The following is a 20,592-nucleotide window of genomic DNA, read 5'->3' as shown; positions in this document are numbered from 1 at the left end:
CTTTGTTGTTTACCATATCTGCATGCATGCCACGTGGAAAGAAATGGTAGGCGTCCACACATGGAACATGGCAGAATAACGCGTAGGTGATTAAAAAAATAAGTGTTAAATACAAAAATGGTCCACGAATTTTACAATAAATCTCAATTTGGTCCATTATCTATAAAAAGTGTCAATTTGGTCCACGAACTTTGTAAGTTGTATCAAAGCAGTATAAACGTTAACTTCCATCGATAAATTTAACGAAAACTGGTCATGTGCATAGCAAGTGACCACATTCTCAGAGACATTTTCGTCCGTTCATCACATTTTCATGCGATCAATTTTGTTAATTTTCTGATAAAAGTTAGGGTTTGTACTGCTTTGGTACAACTTGGAAAGTTTGTGGACCAAATTGACACTTTTTATAATTAGTGGATTAAATTGAGACTCATTGTAAAGTTTGTAGACCATTTTTGTATTTAACCCAAAAAATAACGGCCCACATAATTGCCTTGAGGACAAATGGTAATTCCAATTTTAACAATCCTATATTATAATTTTTTGTTTGAAAATGATTACAATACAAAATTTATGCAATATGGTAAACGGTAAACACAGTGCAGGAATATCTATGGAAAGTGAGAATAATGTGCACCCTCCAAATAATCATAAATTGGATTGATAATAAAATATATAGTAGATATTTTTTTATAGCATGATATCTAAATTTTGTCATAATTATTTGTACTAATAAAATATAATCGGATATTCTTTTTCAAGATAAATAGATAATTTGGTAACATAAAAAATTGTCATCCGATTGATTAGATTGACTATTAATTAGATGTATAATATACTGTTGAATTATCTAGAAATATAATAAAGTTTTGGATTTCAAAATTCATGAAAAAAAAGAAAGGAAAAAGAAAAAAGGGTTGCAAATCAAAGCCGTACCGCCTGGCGACCCACGAAAGAGTCAGGAAGCCTTTGTTGTTTGTCACCTTCACACGCTTCAAAAAGCAAGGACCCGAAAGTTGACAAAAGGATTAATAAGCAACACAAAATTTTGAACGAATTAATTACTAATTAAATTAAATTAAAAACTTTGAAAGCCAAAAAAGCTTGCAGCGTAAGATTTTTTTAAAAAGAACCGGTAGCAACTAGCAAGCACCTATTAGACTTTTCCTCGTAAGCGTGACGACACGTAAACGCAATGGGAACAAATGGGTATGCATGTACACAAAAAGAAAAGAGAGGAGAGAGAGAGAGAGAGCCGAAGGAGTTTCCGCGTAGACAGATAGAGACTCAGAGAGAGAGAGAGACTCAGAGAGAGAGAGAGAAGAGACTGAAGAAAACAATGAAACAAAGAAAAGAAAGAGAAAGAGAGAGCTTTTTTTTTTTTTTTTGTGATACAAATCTGAACGAATAATTAAAATAAATTAAATTAAAATAAAACGCTTTGTTATTGACACATAAGCTAAAAGAAAATCTCAAATTCTCTTTCTTTTCTTTAATTTGTTTCTGTTCCCCAAGGATTCACACCAGGTATTCACACCTAACCATCATATAATCCAGCTTTATCGTTGTCTCTCTTTCTTCGAATGATCTATCGAATCTCCATCTTTTGGAAGCCAAAGATTAATCTTCACGAAACACCTTTCTTTTAAGAGTGCGCGTTTGGTTATGGAGGGACACCATCATCATCAACATCATCAGCAACATCATCAACAACAACAACAACATCATCTGCCACATCAGCTCCAACATCAACAGCTTCAGCAGCATCAACAACTTCAGCAGCAGCATATATCTCCAACTATCAACGTGGATGCGAGTGATAGGTTTCCTCAATGGAGTATTCAAGAGACGAAGGAGCTGCTGATGATCAGGGCCGAGCTGGATCGGAACTTCATGGAGACCAAGCGCAACAAGCTTCTCTGGGAAGTGATTGCTACCAAGATGAAGGAAAAGGGTCACCATCGCAGCGCCGAACAGTGCAAGTGCAAGTGGAAAAACCTCGTTACCCGATACAAGGTAAAACCTAATTATCATTAATCTTAATTCCATCAAATTAAAATAAGGGGTAATTTGATTTTTCTTATTTTTATTTCTTTCCAAATCTTCAAAACTTTAGCGCGTCTAATGTGTTTGATATATAAAGAGAAATACTATTTGCATTCTCCAAAAGCTCGTTGTAATAAATAATTGTGTGTGAAGTGATTGATATATACCGATATACGTTAACTTTTAACTAGTTTCGCTCATTTAATATATAAAGAAAAACATTATTTAGGCTTACAGAAAATTTATTAAAGTACATAACTGCGCGAAATGATATATATTTCTCACTTTCTTAACGGTGATTTTTAGGGATGTGAGACTATGGAGCCGGAAGCTATGAGGCAGCAATTCCCGTTTTACAATGAGCTGCACGCGATTTTTACCGCTCGGATGCAAAGAATGTTGTGGGCTGAAACCGAGAGCGGGGCAAGCGGGTCAAAGAAGAAAGCGGCGGCGGCTTCACTTTCTTCTTCTGAGGAGGAGGACAACGAGGACAGCGAGGGGGAGAAGGGGAGCAGCGCGAGCAGGAAGAAGAAGAAGAAGAAGCTAATGAGGACGAAGAGCAATATCGGAAGCAGTGGGAGTGGGAGTAGTGGCAATAATGTGAGGGAGGTGCTGGAGGAGTTCATGAAGCAGCAGATGCAGATGGAGATGCAGTGGCGGGAGGAGTATCGGGCGAGGGAGGACGAGAGGAGGATGAAGGAGATGGAGTGGCGGCAGACGATGGAGGCGTTGGAGAACGAGAGGTTGATGATGGAGAGGAGGTGGAGAGAGAGGGAGGACCAAAGGAGGATGAGAGAGGAGGCTAGGGCTGAGAAGAGGGACGCTCTCATCACTGCTCTGCTAAACAAGCTTAGAAGAGAGGATAATATGTAGCAATTAATCGATCATGTGCTGCTTTGAGAGGTTTGTCCAATTCTCTCATTTTGGAAATGTAGCTCCAATATCGGATTTTATACATATACATTATGATGGTCGATCGATCTCCTTCATCTTTTTTGCCCACTGAGGCTTTGATTAATTAATTTATTGCTAGCTTAGTGAAAAGGAAAAGGGCTTCATCATATCCATTCATTTATATATATTTCATTCTCGTACGTAATAATTACGATTTTTGTGATCATATATGCAGTTCTGCTATCATTGAAAGAAGACTAAGTAAACACGCACACACACAGACACACAGATATTTGATCTCTGACTTAAGATTAATGGTAGCTCCATATTCTTGTTATACAAAATAATGGCTATCAACTTCACCTAAGTGTTGTAACTTTCACTTAGATGTATAATCTATCAAAACAAAACTATGATCTCAAGTGTTTAACTAGCTAGTTAGCTAGTAGCTAGGCTGCTGTTTTGTACATATATTGCTATGTGAGCCTTACTATATGTACATGCATATGAAGATACAAGTAGAGTAGCTGTGAACACTGATTGAGCAGGCTTTAGGAGGAATCCCGCGAAGTGCAAATTTCATTCATGTCATCATGTAGCGCATCAAGATTTGCATTACTAAAAAGTTGATATATATTATATAGGTGTATAGACATGGTTCGGATCAAGTGGTGACATGCATACATGCACATATATATATATATATGCGCCCGGTGAGGCCTAGCTAAGACAAACGCCATATATCTAGATATTTCTCATGTCGGAACATATATATATATATATATGCATGACTTTTTCTGCATTTGAAATTAACTTGAGAGAAAGAGAGAGATTCAGAGAGATAAGGAAGAGAGAGAGAGATCGAGAGAATTTTGTGTTATTCATCCCCAGTTGTCACCCATGAGCTAGTATATATGAGTTACTAGAGAGCTTTATTTATTAAATTAATTGCCGATATTATAATTAAGTGAATTTTTGTTTGAACGTGTGATTCAGATTAATTGCTGAAAATTTAACATATCACCACGTGTATAATAACGATAGAGAATAAGTATATTCTTTAAATTTTGTATTTATAATCTTTAGTATATATCTACCCTGCCAGGACATACCATTTATTTATTATAACTAAATCTTTTTTGTTGAGCCATTTGTTGTTTGTTTCTTTCTACAATTGTTTGTTGATGAGGTTTTGATTTCTATTATTTCTTCCGTGAATCTTGTTAATTAAATTCTTACCTCCGGGATTGTTATAAATGAAATTTCTTGTATTGTAGTATGTGTTAATTAGCCTAATATTCATTATTACTTGTTTACTTTTTTTCTAGCCGTTTAAAATTTTAAAGTTCAATAATTCTCTAATATGATATCAAAACTCTAGCTTTATGAGGATCCAAGTTCAAAACTCTTTTCCCGTCCGATATGAATCACTTATTAATTGTTAATCAATCGATCTGTATGTAGGCCAGGTGGGAATGCATGTACCTAAACTTTGTGTATTTATAAGGCTCTTCATGCGTGGAATGAGATTGTACGTGAGAAAAAATAATAATTAGTTTGATATACATTATTGTTGATTCATTCATTAACAACTTAAATTTTAAAATTTTAAGAATTCAATAATTGTGCAGCAGTATGAATCAAACATAGGATAATCCTAAGTCAAGTCTAGTACGTGGAGTGAAAACATAATCCAATCCAGCTTATTGTAACAACCACACTACAAAAAATGTGTGCAAAACTCACCAATGATTGATTGCTATAAAAGGGGTGGTAATTGAGAACTTTAGTCTCTATTGTCCAATTGCTATCCATTTTTGTTAAAATCGAGGCAATTTAGTCCTTATTGCTTAATTGTCACCCCTTTTATAGCAACCAATGAGGATGAGTTTTGCTTACATTTTTTGTAGTGCCACATCGCCTAAGAGTTGAGCACTTAGAGAACCAAACCCTAGTCCAAATGCTCCTAATATGAATCCACCATATTTAAGTGGAGCTAAATAATTTGGGGCCAAGATCAGACTTTTCCAACACCATTACCTTGTTGCAAACTCGCATGCATTAGTTCCTTATCTACATTCTAGCATTTCCACACTTACACCCCTTTGAAGCTAAAGATATATATCATGATAAATAAAAAAAATAAAGAAAATATGTGTGATTATAACCAGAAAAATGAAACAAATATGTGTTTTGATGGGGATCGACACATGAGCTGCTGAAAATATTTTTATAGGAGAGTCCACCTCTATTACATATATGGCATGAAAATGCTTCAGTTTTTTTTTTTGGGGACTGCTGGAAAATGCCTCAGTTTGTGACTTTGTCTTGTCTTCCAAATTCAACGGAGAGGACTATTTTCATTACAGCTTGGGAAGTGTCTGCCTTTTTTATTTTTTGTTTGTTTACAAAAAAATTCATGAGATAGCAAATTTGACAGCTAATATATGTGATGGGGTACTTGGGACATCTAATGCTAGTCTTAGTGTACAAGTCTCATATTGAAATTGAGGTGTCCAGCTATTTTGCAACTTGCAAGTACGTTACCGTGTTGTTTTTGCCTCTCTGTCATTTGGCAATGAATGGCGTATATATAATTAAGCCACTAGTACTACTCACTCGTGCATTTCTCACCGACGCGCGCATATAGCATAGCGTTTTGTGCCAAATAAATATTTGGTGGTCCAAAAGATGTGAGCCCCCAAACAGAACCTTAATTTGGTTGCTAACTATCAATTGGATAAAGACCCAAGATGTTGTTTGTAAATAGGACTTGGAACCATTTCTTGCGATCAATTTGATGGAGATGTGCATCTTGTTTGACCACTCATCTCATGATCAGCCAATTGTCTTGTACAATATTTGCAAGCAACCATTGGTTTTTGCTCGGAAGTGCTCATCTTATAAATTTATAATAACATTAAACTAGTGGGAACTAATTAATTTATATATGTATTGAATAATAAAATGTGAGTATAAGGCAAAAACATAAATTCAAATGTCTTAAATTTGAAATTTCACAAGCACAACAAATCTTAAGACTGTAAAAATGATCGTGGCCCGATTTTAATTTGAGATACGAGTCAATCTAACTCAATATTATGAATAAATTTGAGCCAATTCATTTGTGTAAATGATAGAATTTATACTTAATATCTTTTATTCACACTTAATCTGAACTGTAACTCAATTTATAATAAATTTATAATAGTACATGGAATAATTAAAGATCTTAAATCTGAATATCCTTTTTTCTATTAAAAAAATGTTCAAGTCTCCATAAGTTGCAAATTTGATCAAAAGTCCTCATTATACGTAGAAGAAAAAGGGAAGCATTGCGTCAACTTTCCAACCCATGTGGTCTCTGCCAGTTTCAATGCGAAGGAATGTTTGAAATTTTGAGTGCAACTTCCCAAGTTTGACCAGCTTATTTCTGGACTAACTACAAAGGAAATTCAGTTGAACAAACTCTACGTGACCCTGATTACTATAATCTCTCTATTTAGACCCTAATAACATTGTTGCCATTATTCTTTTATAAGAACTATAATAATTGAAAAAACAATGTTAAATATTCTATCACCCATTGGACTTTCAAAGTGCAATAAAATCTACAGACTAGTCCTAGCATTGGGTGTCAGGAGAATGGGAACGGAGTAGCTTGATGGGCTCAGTATACTATAAATAATCATAGAACGTGCCACTACTTTATTTTGGTTTTGTGATTTATGTCAACCATGCATTAGCAGAATTCGTCAAATATTTGGACTTTATGAACTTCTTAATTAAAGGACCACGTGAAACTCTCAAAGTCTCATATATATATATATATATATATTCTTATTTGATGCACACTTTGTGAGATATATAGATCGGTTGTCTGGTGACTGGTGTTTTGAATTCCGGTAGTGATATAATTTTGTTTGAATATTTTTATTAAAAAAGGGTGACAATCAAACTTTTACTATATGTGTGGAAAGAAAATTAAGTATATTAATTTGATTTAGAGTTTCGTATCCTTGATCTTCTAATCAGTATCGATTGATCAGATGATATGATCGAAAAGAAACCAAATATAAATGTGTGTTACTATTTGAACCATTTTAACTAATCACTTTATTGATTATTTTGATCTAATATAGGTGAGACCATTTCTTAGTTAATTAAAAGGCTATGCGGGTTAGGTTGAGGAAAGATTAGGTTAGGAGAGGTTGTACAAGATAATGTGTTGGTGCTGTACAAATATATATAATATCTCTTGGCATTCTTGCCTTTGGTTGTTTTGGTTGGATTAAACTAAATATGTATGTCAATTTGAAAGATCGTTTTATATTCATGAAGAGGAACTTTTATCAAGGGAGAGAAACTTAATTCTGATTAAGAAATATAATATTTGCGAAGAATATGGCGACCTTCTGGATAAGTGTTTTTTTAGCTCAAATAATGCCCTGTTTTGCATGACAGTTGTTTATAATGTAATATTTCAACTCTTGGCAATAGTTATATGTAATCTCCAAAATTGTATTTATAATTTATCCCATCAGAACTTGAAGGGATGCAATTCTAGCTAACTTTCAGTTTGTGAAATGATAACACTTAAATATAACAGTTATTGAGCCCTCATCCAAAGGGATATATATAAACAAAAGTATAATTTTGAAGAGTAATTAAATAAAAATGGATATGATTTTATAACAAGAATTAGAGACAAGAAGTGACAGCAAAGGCTTTTGGGCCAATAGCCTCTCTTCCTTGCTTAATGCAATGAGACAGTAAGATCATGATTCGTGCATTTGAACCCAGACAGAGAAAAGAAAAGGGGTCTATATATCCAATGGGATAGATTTAAAGGTAAGATATAGGTGGGAAAAATATTAGAAATTAAAAGATTAGATGTAACTATTGAAATTGAAAGGTTTTGCACCATATTTGAGTATTTTAATTACGGATTTTATGAATTTTGAGGAGACACTAAAGACCTATAAATAGATTAGAAGCTTTTCATTTTATGGGAAATGTAATTACCTAAAGTACCATTTGCATTCTTCAAAACTCTACAACATTACCCGGCCACCAAAAAAGAGTTGGTACCATTGGAGAGATTGATTGGATGCATATTAAGGAAAATTCTTGAATTATGTAGCTTTAAATCTCTACTTTCACAACCCAAGATTGATTGGTTGGCTATGCTTAGAATTGGTTTGTTTTAGGCTTTGTAAGATACAAAAAAGTATGCACTTTTGCCTCTATGGGCATTGCATCACTGCCTTCATCTAATTGAGTCTGATTTATGTGTTGGCTTGCTATAAAGGAAATTCTGTATGACATAAAATCACTTTTCGATTCCCGGATTTTGACGGGTACATATTTGAGAGATTCCATTCTACCAAAGACGAATTCTTGGCATAACTAAAAGCAAAACCAAAAGCATTGAAGATCTAACTCCAACAGCAAAAACAAATGCAAAACTTTAAAGAGGAAGCAGCAGTACCAGTATCAGACGATTATGCAGACCTCTGCTTTTCCCACCTACATGGTTGGCTAAATAGAACACCCCAGTTCCTGATGTATGTATACAAGGTCAAAACTTGCGAAAGGAGCGTCTGCTACTTCCCCAAAAAGCCATGCCCTTTTCTTCACGATGGAGAATTGGGAAGAAGAGACTTGCTGAGACACAAGTACAGCTGTGTCCCTTGCTTGGAGTTCAAGAATGGGTTCTGCCCACAAGGGATTGCCTGTGGTCATGCCCATGGAGTGTTGGAGGAGAGGTTTCACCCTATGCTGTTTAGGACCAGATACTGCTGGTACATGACCTCATGTAAGAGAAAGGATTGCTCTTATGCTCACAAAGAAGAAGAGAAAAGGGCACCTACTGTTGCTCCATTTGTGCCTTCTCTCAGACCTCTAAAACCATCAAATTCTTCTAGTGCTGCTCTGGTCAACAATGTTGGTGCTAAAAACCCAGTTAAAATTTACCCAACTCATTCTATGATGCAAACCTTGTGGAAAAAGCAAGCTGGTTTGCTCACTAGCAATTATCAGCTGCTGCAGCAGCAACAACAGAGGTCTGCTTCAATTGGGTATGTGCCAAGTTCCTCTGATACGCAGTCGTTTTGTGGTACCAATGCTGGTGATGATCATGACCAATATGGGAAATTTGATAGACTTGGTGGGGAAAATGAAAATCTTTCTGCCACCAACCTTCATAATAATGTAAATGGACTACATGGAAGAACACCTTGTTATTCTTCTTCTTCAATTACAACTCACAGCTCACAATGGGGTTTTAACCAGCCAGATTTTTCGTGGGTTTATGGTCTGGTGGAAGATGATCAGCCTCAGCCTGAAGGGTGTGTAGTGGGACAACCCAACTTATTGGAGGAGCAAACATAAAACCAAAGGTGGAACTTTTTGTAGAGCCTGCAATGCCATGCACACCTTCATGGTTCTGTATTTGGTGTTAGTATATTAGTATATATATACATGTACCACTACTTTATTATATATGCATATCAATTGTAAAGCGTATATTTCAATACGTACTATCATTCGATACACAAGTATGAGTTCTTTCGTAAAACAGATTGTAACGGTACGTACACAAATTTACACCCTAATAGGCTAATAGTCAAAAATAATTTTTCAAAGGCTTATTTATAAGGTTAAAAGTGTGCAGTATTATATGTGTCTTCTTGGTCATGGATTGTGGGATTGTAATTACCATCGAGCACTTGGTGTGCATGATGTGGACATTTGGTCGAACACTGCGGTGTGTGAGTTGTGGTCGTGTCATCATGCATGGAACTTTGTGTTGTTTGTGTGTCTCGGGATTGAGTGCTTTTGCTTTTGGTGGCTCCCAGCTGGGTTCAATTTCCGGTAGTCCTTTCCACTTCAGAAAACACCCAAAGTAGGAGAGGTTCACTTTCTCAGCTCACATTCACATGCAAGTTGGCAAAGGTTTCTTTCTCTAGGATTGTCATTTACCAAGTACAAACATAACTACACTTTGCATACTTGAAGTTTCAGTGAATTTCACATTACCTTCAAAAGGTTGCAAGATTAAAAATAAATGGGAAAATTGAAAATTGTTAATGTTGCTTCCAAAATATTGTACTAAAGAAAGAATTTCTATAATTAACTAGACCACATATTGTGGTAATGAGATTTCCCTGCCAACTTCTTGTTGGGTGTTATGGGTTTGCAAACGTTACATTCTAACGAAATTAAAAATATTATCCCATGGTGATAGGTATATAGGTTTTCTATTCTAATTCAATTGAACTTAAGGTTGAAATAATTGCCAATTGACTTTGATTGAATTGGATGATCAATTTTCCCACTAAAGAAAATGAAAAGTAATTTTTCTCTTTCACAAAATCAAATCTAATCTACAAGAATGAAGAGCCGTGGAATCATCAAAATTAGATTAAACTGATAAAGATTACATTTTCATGTATATATTCGATTACCTGATCAGTTTTAAAAGTTACAGAGATCGAAACCTTGAAGGTTATATACAACATTTGAAAGGGCTTCTTCAAGCTTTGAAAGTGCACATGCACAGATGATCTTCATAAGAAAGATGCACAAGTTCATCAATGGTCTGGTGCAATAGCGCATCAAGGATCAGCCCCTCAAATTTCACGCAGATTTCTTCAAAACCTTCAAACTCAACCACATTATTGGCTACCCAATTCGACTCTTTCACATCTTCCTCTGTCAGCCTTTGGATTTTCGCTGCTAGCTCCTCTGCGCAGTCTCTGGTGTTTCCATTATTAATGGGCTCATAGTCTTTTCTCTTGGCTGCTCTCATTTCTGGGTCGTCATTGTAAGCAACTTTTGGTAAAGATCTCATCTTGGAGTTCAAATCCATGGGGCTTGAATATTCTATCAGAAACAGAAATCAAAGAACATTAAGTTAGAATTGGTCATAGAATGTGCTAAAGAAAATTACTTAATTATTTAAACTAACCCATCAAATTAAATTAGTGAAGGGAACAAACCTGACAACCAACATTCATGTTGGACCAAAATGTCATCAATGTCAAGAACAGAAACAGGGCTTGTATTCTCTGACCCATGAAAATGATCAGCTAGCTCTGTTTTCTTGGCTGCATGTTGATGATTTTTCTTCTTCATTGTTGGTTCCACCACCAGTTTCTTCTTCGGCTGCTGCTTTGTTTTCTTCACTGGATGATGATCATGATCGCTATGATCTTCCTTCAAATTTGCACCACCACCATTCTTGTAACCAACACTACTCTTATTATGTGGTGCCTTTGAAGACTGTGCACCACACACGCTTCTGGGCTCATCCTTCAACTTGGAAGAGACCATCTTCTTGTTCTGTTTCTTCACTACGTTCTCCTTCTTGTTCTTCATAACCTCATCAGTTTCTCTTTTGCTTTCCTTGTTCTTAATTCTCTGCTCCTTCTTCAACTGCTTCAGTTCTCCATAACCCACCTCAGATTTCCTCACCTTCGACCCCAGTTCCTTGGATTTACCATCCACATTGTCCAAGTACACAACCAGAAAGTCATGGCTTGGCTGCTGAATCTGATTCAGCACCGCCGGGTCTTCACGGAAAGAAACAGAGGTTCGAACCCGGCGGTGCTGATGATCATTAGCTTGAGCTTGAGTTGAATCAAAACCCAACAAGTAATCTGCAAAACTCACTGACCTGCTTCGAGTAACCAAATCTGGGGCTCTTCCTTTTGAAACCCAGTTGGTGTCTGGCAGTGAGTCTAACCCCATTAGCCTTGCCACTATGCCAGGCGAGGCTGAGGCTGAGAATGAAGCTGAAGAAGCATGGATTTTGGCCTCAGGCTTTGGAATTTTTTGGGGGTGAGAGGGTTTGGTTGTGTTATTGGATTCTAAAATTTGATCTGATGGGTGGGTAGGAACACTCCCAGTACACAAAAGCCTGCGTAAAATGCCAGAGAAACACCCAGAGTTCTGATTCTCTGAATTACAACTACTATCCCTCATGGTTGTAGTTTCTGTAAAACACACACCAAAGAATTAAACACAGAGAGACCTAGCTATGGAGGCAGAGATGGACTTGTGTATAAGAGTGAGAGAGAATTGTGAAGGGTTTTGTGATTAGAATGGTGTTGGCTTATGAGGGAAGACTCATAGTCATAGGGTCAATAGGTCCAACACGTCGGTCGTTGAGTTCACATTAGAAACAAGAAAAATGGTGGACGTACGCGCACTTGGGTCGCGTAAGGACTGTACGGTAAAGAAGTTTTTAACACAAAAATTGGGCTGTCAACGTGTTGTCTGCCATGCAATTGATTATTTATTTTCATGCTTATATTACGTGCCATTAGAAACGCGTGGAGAGTTTGATTTGGGTCCTCGATCTGCCATTTTGGTGTTTGTTTTTATGCCCCAAAGGACTGCCGAAGTTGTTGACCTTTTGAGAGTCCACAGTCTGATTTTCTGAATTCTGAGCCAACCACCGTGGCTCTAATTCACCACCGACTTTGCTGACTCTTTCGGATCTAGGAAGTTATCGGGCTTAGTGGGTCCTATTTCAGTCGGGCCTGTAGTCCTAGTCCATGGGCTTGAAGTTGGGTTGAAAATAGAAATGATGCCACATTGGCATTGCCACGTGTCACAAAAATTTATGGGTTAAATACAAAAATGGTACACGAACTTTACAGTGAATCTCAATTTGGTCCACTAACTATAAAAAGTGTCAATTTGGTCCACGAACTTTTTAAGTTGTACCAAAGCAGTACAAATATTAATTTTCATTGAAAAATTTAATGAAAACTGGTCATGTGCACAGTAAGTGACCACATTTTCAAAGACATTTTAGTCTGTTCATCACATTCTTATATGACCAATTCCGTTAATTTTTTAATGAAAATTAACATTTGTACTGGTTTAATACAACTTGAAAAGTTCGTGGACCAAATTGACACTTTTTATAGTTAGTGGACCAAATTGAGATTCACTGTAAAGTTCGTGGACATTTTTTGTATTTAACCCAAAATTTATTGTATTAATTAGTAGTGTTGCTATATACACACCCATTTTTTTCTCACTACAAACCCTTTCCTCTTACACCCCATATAACATTTTTAATTTTACAATTTTTCTATAAACACCCCATAAATTCCAAAATACCCACACCTACAAACAAAAAAAAAAAAAAAAACACACACTGACAGCCAACCCAAATCTCTACTCCAACCCCTGCACATAGCCACCAGTCTTTTCGGAGCTCTTCCTCCCTCTCTTGCTCTCTTTTCTCTTCCCCTCTCTTTCTTTTTCTCCTTCTCTTCCACTCTTTCTCCTCTTCTCTCTTTCGCACCCTCCTTGCCGGACAGGAAGGGAGGCTGGCTACCTTGCCGGCCTCTAGATCGGAGGTTTCTGACCTCCGATCTGGGGGCCGGCAACTGCCTTCCCATCCGGCAAAGGAGGTGCGAAAGAGAAAGAGAGAAATGGAAGAGGAAGAAAAAGAGAGAGAGAAAGAGAGAGAGAGAGATGTGCGCCAACCGCCGGCGACAAGAGCGGTGGCGGGGTAGCAGGAGGCAGAGGTGGGGCCTGGGATTGGAGTTTGGGGTGGCAGCAGGCAATGGTGGTTTGTTTTGTTTTCATTTTTTGTTTTTTGTTTAAATAATATTTATCCTTTATGGTAATTTAGAATTAAAGTAAATTTGTAATTTTTTAAATTAATAGGAAAGGGTGTATAGTGTGAAGAAAGAAGGTGTGTATATAGTAGGACTCAATTAGTATTAGACATCACGACTTTGTTTCCCAAGTGATGATTGAATCTAGGAGGATCCTTCTTCCCGAGGACAAAAATATCATCAAACACATTCCAAACCATGTTAAATAATTTCTCTTTGCTCAAAGGAAAGCTAGTCATCTCTCCTCTTAAATAGATGAAAGCAAAACCATGAATGAAATTGCGTTGCAAAAACACGTTGATGGGAATCTAGAAAGTTAATTAAAGGTGACATTTACTAACATATAATGACAGAGAAAATGAATTAGAGTGGAAAGGTACGAGGGAGAGAAGGAATTGAAGTGATGGTGAGTCATTCTCAAATTGTTTACTAACTGATTGGAATCAAAATAAAAATAAAATTGATTTACACTCTTGTGCTTACTAATTATCATCAATTGAAATAAAAACTAGTTTAATTGCCAAAAAGTTTGTGGGTTGTTAAAACAATTTTATTTTCTTAATAGGTATTTTGGAGTTATTAAAAAAGTTTGAAAGTAATTTTAGTAAGAGCTATGACTCTAGATGAAATGGAATCAATACCAAGTCCCTTTCCAAGGAGTGGAATTAATGAATAAAAGAGGGGTGTGATTCCAGAATTTCGGGTGACTCCACTTACTTTTTGATTCTCCTACGTAAATAAACATAAGATTTGACTCATTTTTATTTTACTCCAATTCTTTGTAAGTAAACTGTAAACATGACCAAATTGTATAGCATAATTCTCTTTTTCTTTTTTCATTCTTAAAGTGAGATGAAACGGACAAAAGCGACTCCTTGATGCTCACTGCGCTCACTAATTCCAAATAAAAGCGAATCACTTTCTGAAATTCTTTTCCCTCAATTTTCATTAATTTAAAATGGGGTTATACAGTGCACAATAGATTTACTTAAGGGAGATTATTTCCTCTCCATAAAGAATAAATTACAAGTCGTGTTCGTCTTCGTCTTCTTCACCATGACAATAATAACGCTGAGAAAAGAATGCCCTACAAACTCTTTTTAAACTTTTAATGACAACAGCTGCAATCATTGTTTTCAGGCATTAATTTCCCAGGCTCCCAAACCAGTGGCACGCTCTCTGTGCAATACAGAAGCAAGCCGTCCCCATCCAGAGAGCTTGAAACCCTTTCTTGCGATCCACTCAACTAAGAATTTTGAAGCTTTACTTTGATTTAGGAAAGCCACTGAACTCAGGGTCAGTTTGGTAGTACACAACATCCCCAGCATCACTGACATAGTGGTCTTGTTTCAAGCTTCTTATAAAGCTTCCAATTAGGTGAATTGGTAGAGGCCCTGATTTCTTTGGCTCTCTATAATATTTCCCAAATACTGGCTTAGCTGCCTCAGTCTACAAGTTCACGAACAAAGCATCAAAACCAGCACTGCAGGTGTTAGAAGCATTAATTCTGCTAAAATGAAGTTGGTACTTACTGCTTCAACTAAGTGGTAGTGGGGGATTTGAGGAAAAAGATGATGAACCACATGGGTTCCAATGTCATGGTGGATGTTATTGATCAAGCCATAGTCACGATCAAGCGTTGTAAGCCCTCCTCTCAGATAACTCCACTCCTATCCAAGATTACCAGACAAGATAAGACATCTATGGACTTCTCTTTTGTCCTATCGTGAATAAAATAGACTCGTACCTTTCCACGGTACCATGGTAATTTTTCTTCATGACCATGGTGATGCAAGTAAGTCACCAAATCCAGCCACATGACAAAAGTCTAACATTAAAGCAAAGTCAAAATCGGATTATTCTGTGATTGGTGTAGGAAAACCTGTCCTAAATAGGAAGATTAAAGGTGTAGAATTTACCCAGTAGGGAATGCCATAGAGCTTAAGCAATTGAATAGGACCCATTACAAAGGATAGCCCCACAACCAAAGCAGCCATTGCTGTCCAACATACAGTGGATGTGATAACATCTTTCCTCTCGGTGGGGACAAACAAGTCGCTGTTGGGGTGAAAATGAGTACCAGTCTTTCCTGGACTTCGGTTCCACTATAGAAAACCAATAACAATCAGCTACTAATTCCATAAGTTCTATGGCCAAATAATCAATCAAATAACTAAAAACTTACAAGGTAGAAAGGGTATGCAAGCATGGGAAAAGGCACAGTGAACCGCAAAGTTCGTGTCTTGCTATCCAAGTTCTTGTAAATTTTCTCAGGCAACTGCAAAAGCATGGAAATTTGTCATCTTAAAACGTATAGAGAAACCCAGGATGCCCCCAAGAATAAGAAGAACAGAGACTCCATGAAACAGAGGACAAAAGACTAACCGGGTGCCATGATTCATCATTCTCAACATGGCCATGGTTTTGATGATGAGTCCTGTGGCTAATTCTCCTATAAAGTTCAATCACCAATATAGTGCATGTTATGCTAATGTAAACCAATATTGGTAGTGAAAATGCATCATACTATATCTATCAATCACATAAAGAATTTTGTTTTCTTTTTGAATGGAACATACCATCCATGATAGGGTACAAGAATTGAAGAATGCAAGATATGCCCCACCACACTGTTTAGCTTGGGATTGTTTGAAAAGCTCCCATGGCCACTGCATAATCAAAAACCAGACAAACAATTCACATCATTGCACACACACATACACAAAACAAATATAAGAAGGGACTGATTAGTGCTTACCAATCATGGCCAAGAACAAAGAGAGCCCAAAACATTGTTCCCTGAGCAGCCCAGTAGAGAGGCCAAACGAACCACTTGTTTATATAAACCGCAGCTGCAGCCAACCCGAAAACCACCAACACATCCCTGACCACATAGCTCATGGACCTCCACGGGTCCTTAACCCAACAATGCTTTGGAATGGCTGCTTTAATGTCGGCCAATTTGAACGGTGGTGGTGCACCTGGATCGAATCCGAGCCTTTCTTCATCTCCAACGCCATTGATTCTCTCTTCCTCATCTTCAATAGAAGCAACTCTCAATGGAGCACTCACCTTCAGACCCCAGCTTCGCCCTCTAAAGCACCCACTTGAAGTTTTGGCTGCAGGCAATCTCAGATCTGTGATGCTCTTGTTTGAATGCAAAAATCGAACTTTTGCAGGGTGGCTTGCGGCAATTCCGGTTCTGGGTCTGGGAAATATCTGCGGGAGAGGCTTTAAGCCACATTCTGTGAGGACCCAACTCGCCATTGGAGACCCAGACGGAGCACAGACACCAGGGTTTCAGTTCTGGGTCTCCCTCAGGCTCTGAGAGAGAGAGAGAGAGAGAGAGAGAGAGAGAGAGAGAGAGAGAGAGAGAGAGAGAGAGAATATGTGAAGCCGAATCAAAAGAAAAAAAAAAAAAAAAAAAGAGAGTTGAAGCAAAATACCTAGAATTTAAAAATTGAAACAATATTGAATGGGGAATATGAGAATATGAGATAACACTGTCCTTTGCTTGTGTTCCAACTTCCAACAACGCCCACACGTATTTCTCTCTTTGTTATTAAAAGTTATTATTTTATACTTTGTTCTCTCTCGATCAGAAGAGTCTGAACATTGAACGTTGAACGTTGAACATGGATTCTGATGGAGTCTGTGATCATAGTGACGAGGAAGGAGGGGTTTGAAGGGCTTAGTGGTCTTCTTCTTCACAAAAAGGCTAAATATATTATATATTTATATATATAATATGACCAAAACTCTGAAATAAGGCCATGGTCTCACACCTGGTCAGGGCCTCCGCTTAAATTGGACCCTGTTTCCCATTTTTTGTTGGTGTGGTATGGAATAACCGAATAACTGAATATCCCTTTCCTACTAAAACTACTGGTGGTTTGACCAGTTATGGCAATTTTATGGGTGGAGTAGGGTACCAAGTCATTGTAATCATTAGTCATATCATTAGATTGCCACACGTGACCCAATTTTCATTAAACTAGGTTAGTAGGTTACTAGGGCACTGCAGTGGAAAGCCGGCAGCCCATGAGGCCGTGAGAGTTTCATGCTTCACATTTTACTATTTAATTATTTCACTTACCGTCGGTTCAAGTACTTTTGGGACTCATACAATGACACTTCAGTTAGTCAGTTATATAATTTTGGTAGAATAAAAAAGCTATAAAATTATTGGTCAAAAAAAGAGCACAAAAATAAAGTGACCCATTTTAGATGCAAATTTGCAAGGTGTCATGACATAAAAGGTCCATTAGATCTTCTCCTCTATAGGAAAATGAAAGAAATAAATTAAACTTATGACAACTTATATGTTTGGTAGACAATCTCTATCCATACAAACTCAATTTGTTAGGATATGAACTAATAATGTATACGAAATTAACACTCTTTTACATACTATCTCATCCTACATGTGAAGAGACAGACAAATTGAAAGAGAAATAACATGTAGATGCACATCTAACTTGAATCCGGCAAACCAACAAAAAAAAATGAGAAATTAAGAATTTGAGATTTCAAACTCTAAGATCTCCTGCAAACAAAGCTCTAGTTGCTCATGCACATGAAGAGTAAGCGCTTAGGATCTGCCATTTAGATAATACTTTACCAACTAGTAGAGGATAAACAAATGCACATGAAGCTTACTGTTTGCTCATGCTTTTTCATTGGGCCAAACCCCTTGTTGCCTATTAATTGGGTATGGGCTTTGAGGATTTGATGAGTGGCATATGGAGAAGTCACAATCATACCCCCCATGTACTACAACTGCGGGTAGAAGAAGATCCTACTGATCAGCATGCTTTTTGAGCGTTCTTGTAAATCATAAAATCGTCATAGCCTGCCTCAATATTATTGATCATCTCTCTCTCTCTCTCTCTCTCTCTCTCTCTCTCTCTCTCTCTCTCTCTCCAATGGATCGAGCTCAGTTAGTTCTGATTGGGTTACCAATCTATTTGCTCTGCACAGACATTATAAACCTTTTCACACCTAAACCTCCCAAAGCTGTATCATCAACATCTGGAGGATGATGATCCTCAACCACATGATTATCCCCTGCCCCAACAACTACAGTTTCTCCGAGAACCCCTTAAATTCCCCACCCAGCAGGTCTCTCTTTCAAACCCCACCCTGCATTTCCAATGTTTATGTACATATGTACATTGTGGAAATATATACACATCATAGCTGAAAAACTCATTCACTTGTTCAACTGCAGAAATCCAATGGCATTGGAGAAATTGGCCTTGGAAGCACAATCAACATTGATTTTTGCACATAATTCTTACAGGTTTCTTTTCTTTCTTTCCCAATTGCTTGATTGATAAAGATGGCATTTTTCTGATCTCGTTGATTATTAATCTAAAAATGCCATTCAAAGCTATTCTGTTCGTTTAATCCATAATGATTTTCATTTTAGCTAAGTACTATCCAAAATCCTTCTATTTTCTAAGATTGACATGTATATTATATATATGTCTGTAGAAGAGGAAATGCAATCACAACGAAAAACATACTGGCAACATCATTTCCTGGGATCAAAGTAGAACTGGCAAACCACCCTACTTCTCTTCCAAAACGCCTAGTGAGCAGATTGGTGCCAGTTGTTCAAGTAGGAGTCATTGGGACAATAATGGCAGGTGAACATATTTTTCCAAGGCTGGGGATTATGACACCACCTACTAGTACCACTCCTTAATTGCAAGCAAATAGATTTGGAAGCATTGCAAGTACTTGGCTTTTGGGAAACTTCATCCAATCCTTCCTTCAAAGTACAGGAGCTTTTGAAGTATATTGTAATGGTGAATTGGTATCCTCTTGGCAATTCATAGCTAATGCTGGCTTGATTGAGTTGATGTCCAATTTTTCTTCATTTATATCTCTAATGCAGAAAAAAAAAAAAACCTTTCCTATCACAGGTGTATACATTCATTGTGTCTATCTTTCTCTAATCACGTGCTAGGTCAAAAAAATGAGAGAGACTTATAAACTGTATACACCCGCAACATGGAAGTTATATTATGCTGCTTGTCATTGTGTATCTCAATGGATTGCAGGTCTTCTCGAAGCTGAAGGAGGAGAGGTTTCCCAGTGAAATTGAGTTGAGGGATCTTGTTGGGAAGAAGCTAGGAAATTCAAGAATTGTTGATGGTCTTGGAGGAGGGGTCTGGTCTTAGTGCCTAGCAGGAGGTAAATTTTTTTTTTAACCACCACAGGTGCCCATCAAATGCTGACAGATAATAATACGGGCATGGTATGTCTTTTTTTGCTAGCAAGATTGCCTTGTTTCTTATATGCTTTACTTGTCACCTAGATTGGAGTTGCAAAAATTATCAAACTGGAAAAGAAGTTGATGCTGAAGACTGTTGACTGTTGACTGTTGATAAAGATATGAACTTCCCAATCCTAATCATTTGCGCATTCAAATCCGAATCGTGAGTAGGGAAAAAGTTCAGTGAGGCATACATATCTGATATCTATGCCTTCCTCTCATGAACACCCCCATCATGTGAACAGTACATAATCGGTAGTTTGTGAGAAAAATAAATAAATAATATATTAAAAATGCTATAGAACTAACTAGTTAGTAAGATAATATAATACTAAACACCATTTTGGGCCCACTACACAATGTAATCTCATAATTCAAACCATTCATATTTTAGGTTTCCATTCAAAGATTAACCTTGCAAAAAATCAACCAAATCAGAAATCATTTAGCCATTCGATTATTATTACAATCATTTCATGTTTTATTGAAAAACTTGTGTTCGTCCATTTACATGAGCACATTTAGCTTATTAATAGTTGACTAAACGTTTTCCGATTTTGTTACTTTTTTCTAAGGATGATCTTTGAATGAGAGCCTAAAAAATAAACGGTTCAGATCATGAAATTATATTGTGCAGTGGGATCAAAACGATAATTAGCGTTATATTATCTTACTAACTGGTTAGTTCTAGAGCACTCCTCAATAATACATATACCACTTTCTTAC

At 37.0% G+C, this 20,592-nt stretch overlaps 3 protein-coding genes and 1 pseudogene across 3 annotated transcripts; 2 read left to right on the top strand and 2 right to left on the bottom strand.

Annotated features, from left to right (window-relative positions):
• The first annotated feature begins 1,511 nt into the window (after positions 1–1,511).
• LOC147281434 (trihelix transcription factor GT-3b-like) lies at positions 1,512–3,028 on the top strand. The gene is made up of 2 exons (XM_086249092.1): positions 1,512–2,016; positions 2,353–3,028. Exons 1-2 carry the CDS (start codon positions 1,666–1,668, stop codon positions 2,917–2,919), a joined length of 918 nt encoding a protein of 305 aa, XP_086105218.1. The 5' UTR covers positions 1,512–1,665; the 3' UTR covers positions 2,920–3,028.
• Positions 3,029–10,341: 7,313 nt separating this feature from the next.
• ACI1 (ALC-interacting protein 1) lies at positions 10,342–12,046 on the bottom strand. The gene is made up of 2 exons (XM_086248052.1): positions 10,944–12,046; positions 10,342–10,827 (listed from the first exon to the last, which is right to left on the bottom strand). The coding sequence occupies exons 1-2, from the start codon at positions 11,926–11,928 to the stop codon at positions 10,478–10,480; spliced, it is 1,335 nt and encodes a 444-aa protein (XP_086104178.1). The 5' UTR covers positions 11,929–12,046; the 3' UTR covers positions 10,342–10,477.
• Positions 12,047–14,481: 2,435 nt separating this feature from the next.
• Positions 14,482–17,407, bottom strand: LOC147281432 (omega-3 fatty acid desaturase, chloroplastic-like). Its single transcript, XM_086248420.1, has 9 exons — positions 17,030–17,407; positions 16,342–16,907; positions 16,163–16,252; positions 15,969–16,035; positions 15,769–15,861; positions 15,503–15,688; positions 15,331–15,411; positions 15,116–15,253; positions 14,482–15,032 (listed from the first exon to the last, which is right to left on the bottom strand). The coding sequence occupies exons 2-9, from the start codon at positions 16,848–16,850 to the stop codon at positions 14,847–14,849; spliced, it is 1,350 nt and encodes a 449-aa protein (XP_086104546.1). The 5' UTR covers positions 16,851–16,907; positions 17,030–17,407; the 3' UTR covers positions 14,482–14,846.
• A 1,101-nt stretch (positions 17,408–18,508) lies between these two features.
• LOC147281431 (selT-like protein) lies at positions 18,509–19,771 on the top strand (annotated as a pseudogene).
• Positions 19,772–20,592: the final 821 nt, after the last annotated feature.

The sequence above is a fragment of the Dryas octopetala genome, chromosome 6 (genome assembly GCF_963921425.1).
Source record: "Dryas octopetala chromosome 6, drDryOcto1.1, whole genome shotgun sequence".
In the NCBI taxonomy this organism is placed as follows: domain Eukaryota; kingdom Viridiplantae; phylum Streptophyta; class Magnoliopsida; order Rosales; family Rosaceae; genus Dryas; species Dryas octopetala.
Note: the sequence above shows the minus strand (reverse complement) of the source record. Positions and strands in the feature narration are given on the sequence as shown.

Bases quoted from the DNA above. Each gene is read 5' to 3' on its own strand.
- LOC147281434 (XM_086249092.1), top strand. From the start codon at position 1,666: ATGGAGGGACACCATCATCATCAACATCATCAGCAACATCATCAACAA. The intron at 2,017-2,352 runs GTAAAACCTAAT...GGTGATTTTTAG, and splicing joins ACCTCGTTACCCGATACAAG to GGATGTGAGACTATGGAGCC.
- ACI1 (XM_086248052.1), bottom strand. From the start codon at position 11,928: ATGAGGGATAGTAGTTGTAATTCAGAGAATCAGAACTCTGGGTGTTTC. The intron at 10,828-10,943 runs GTTTGTTCCCTT...TGTTTCTGATAG, and splicing joins ACATGAATGTTGGTTGTCAG to AATATTCAAGCCCCATGGAT.
- LOC147281432 (XM_086248420.1), bottom strand. From the start codon at position 16,850: ATGGCGAGTTGGGTCCTCACAGAATGTGGCTTAAAGCCTCTCCCGCAG. The intron at 15,412-15,502 runs GTAAATTCTACA...CTTTAATGTTAG, and splicing joins TCTATGGCATTCCCTACTGG to ACTTTTGTCATGTGGCTGGA. The intron at 15,254-15,330 runs GTACGAGTCTAT...AATCTTGGATAG, and splicing joins TACCATGGTACCGTGGAAAG to GAGTGGAGTTATCTGAGAGG.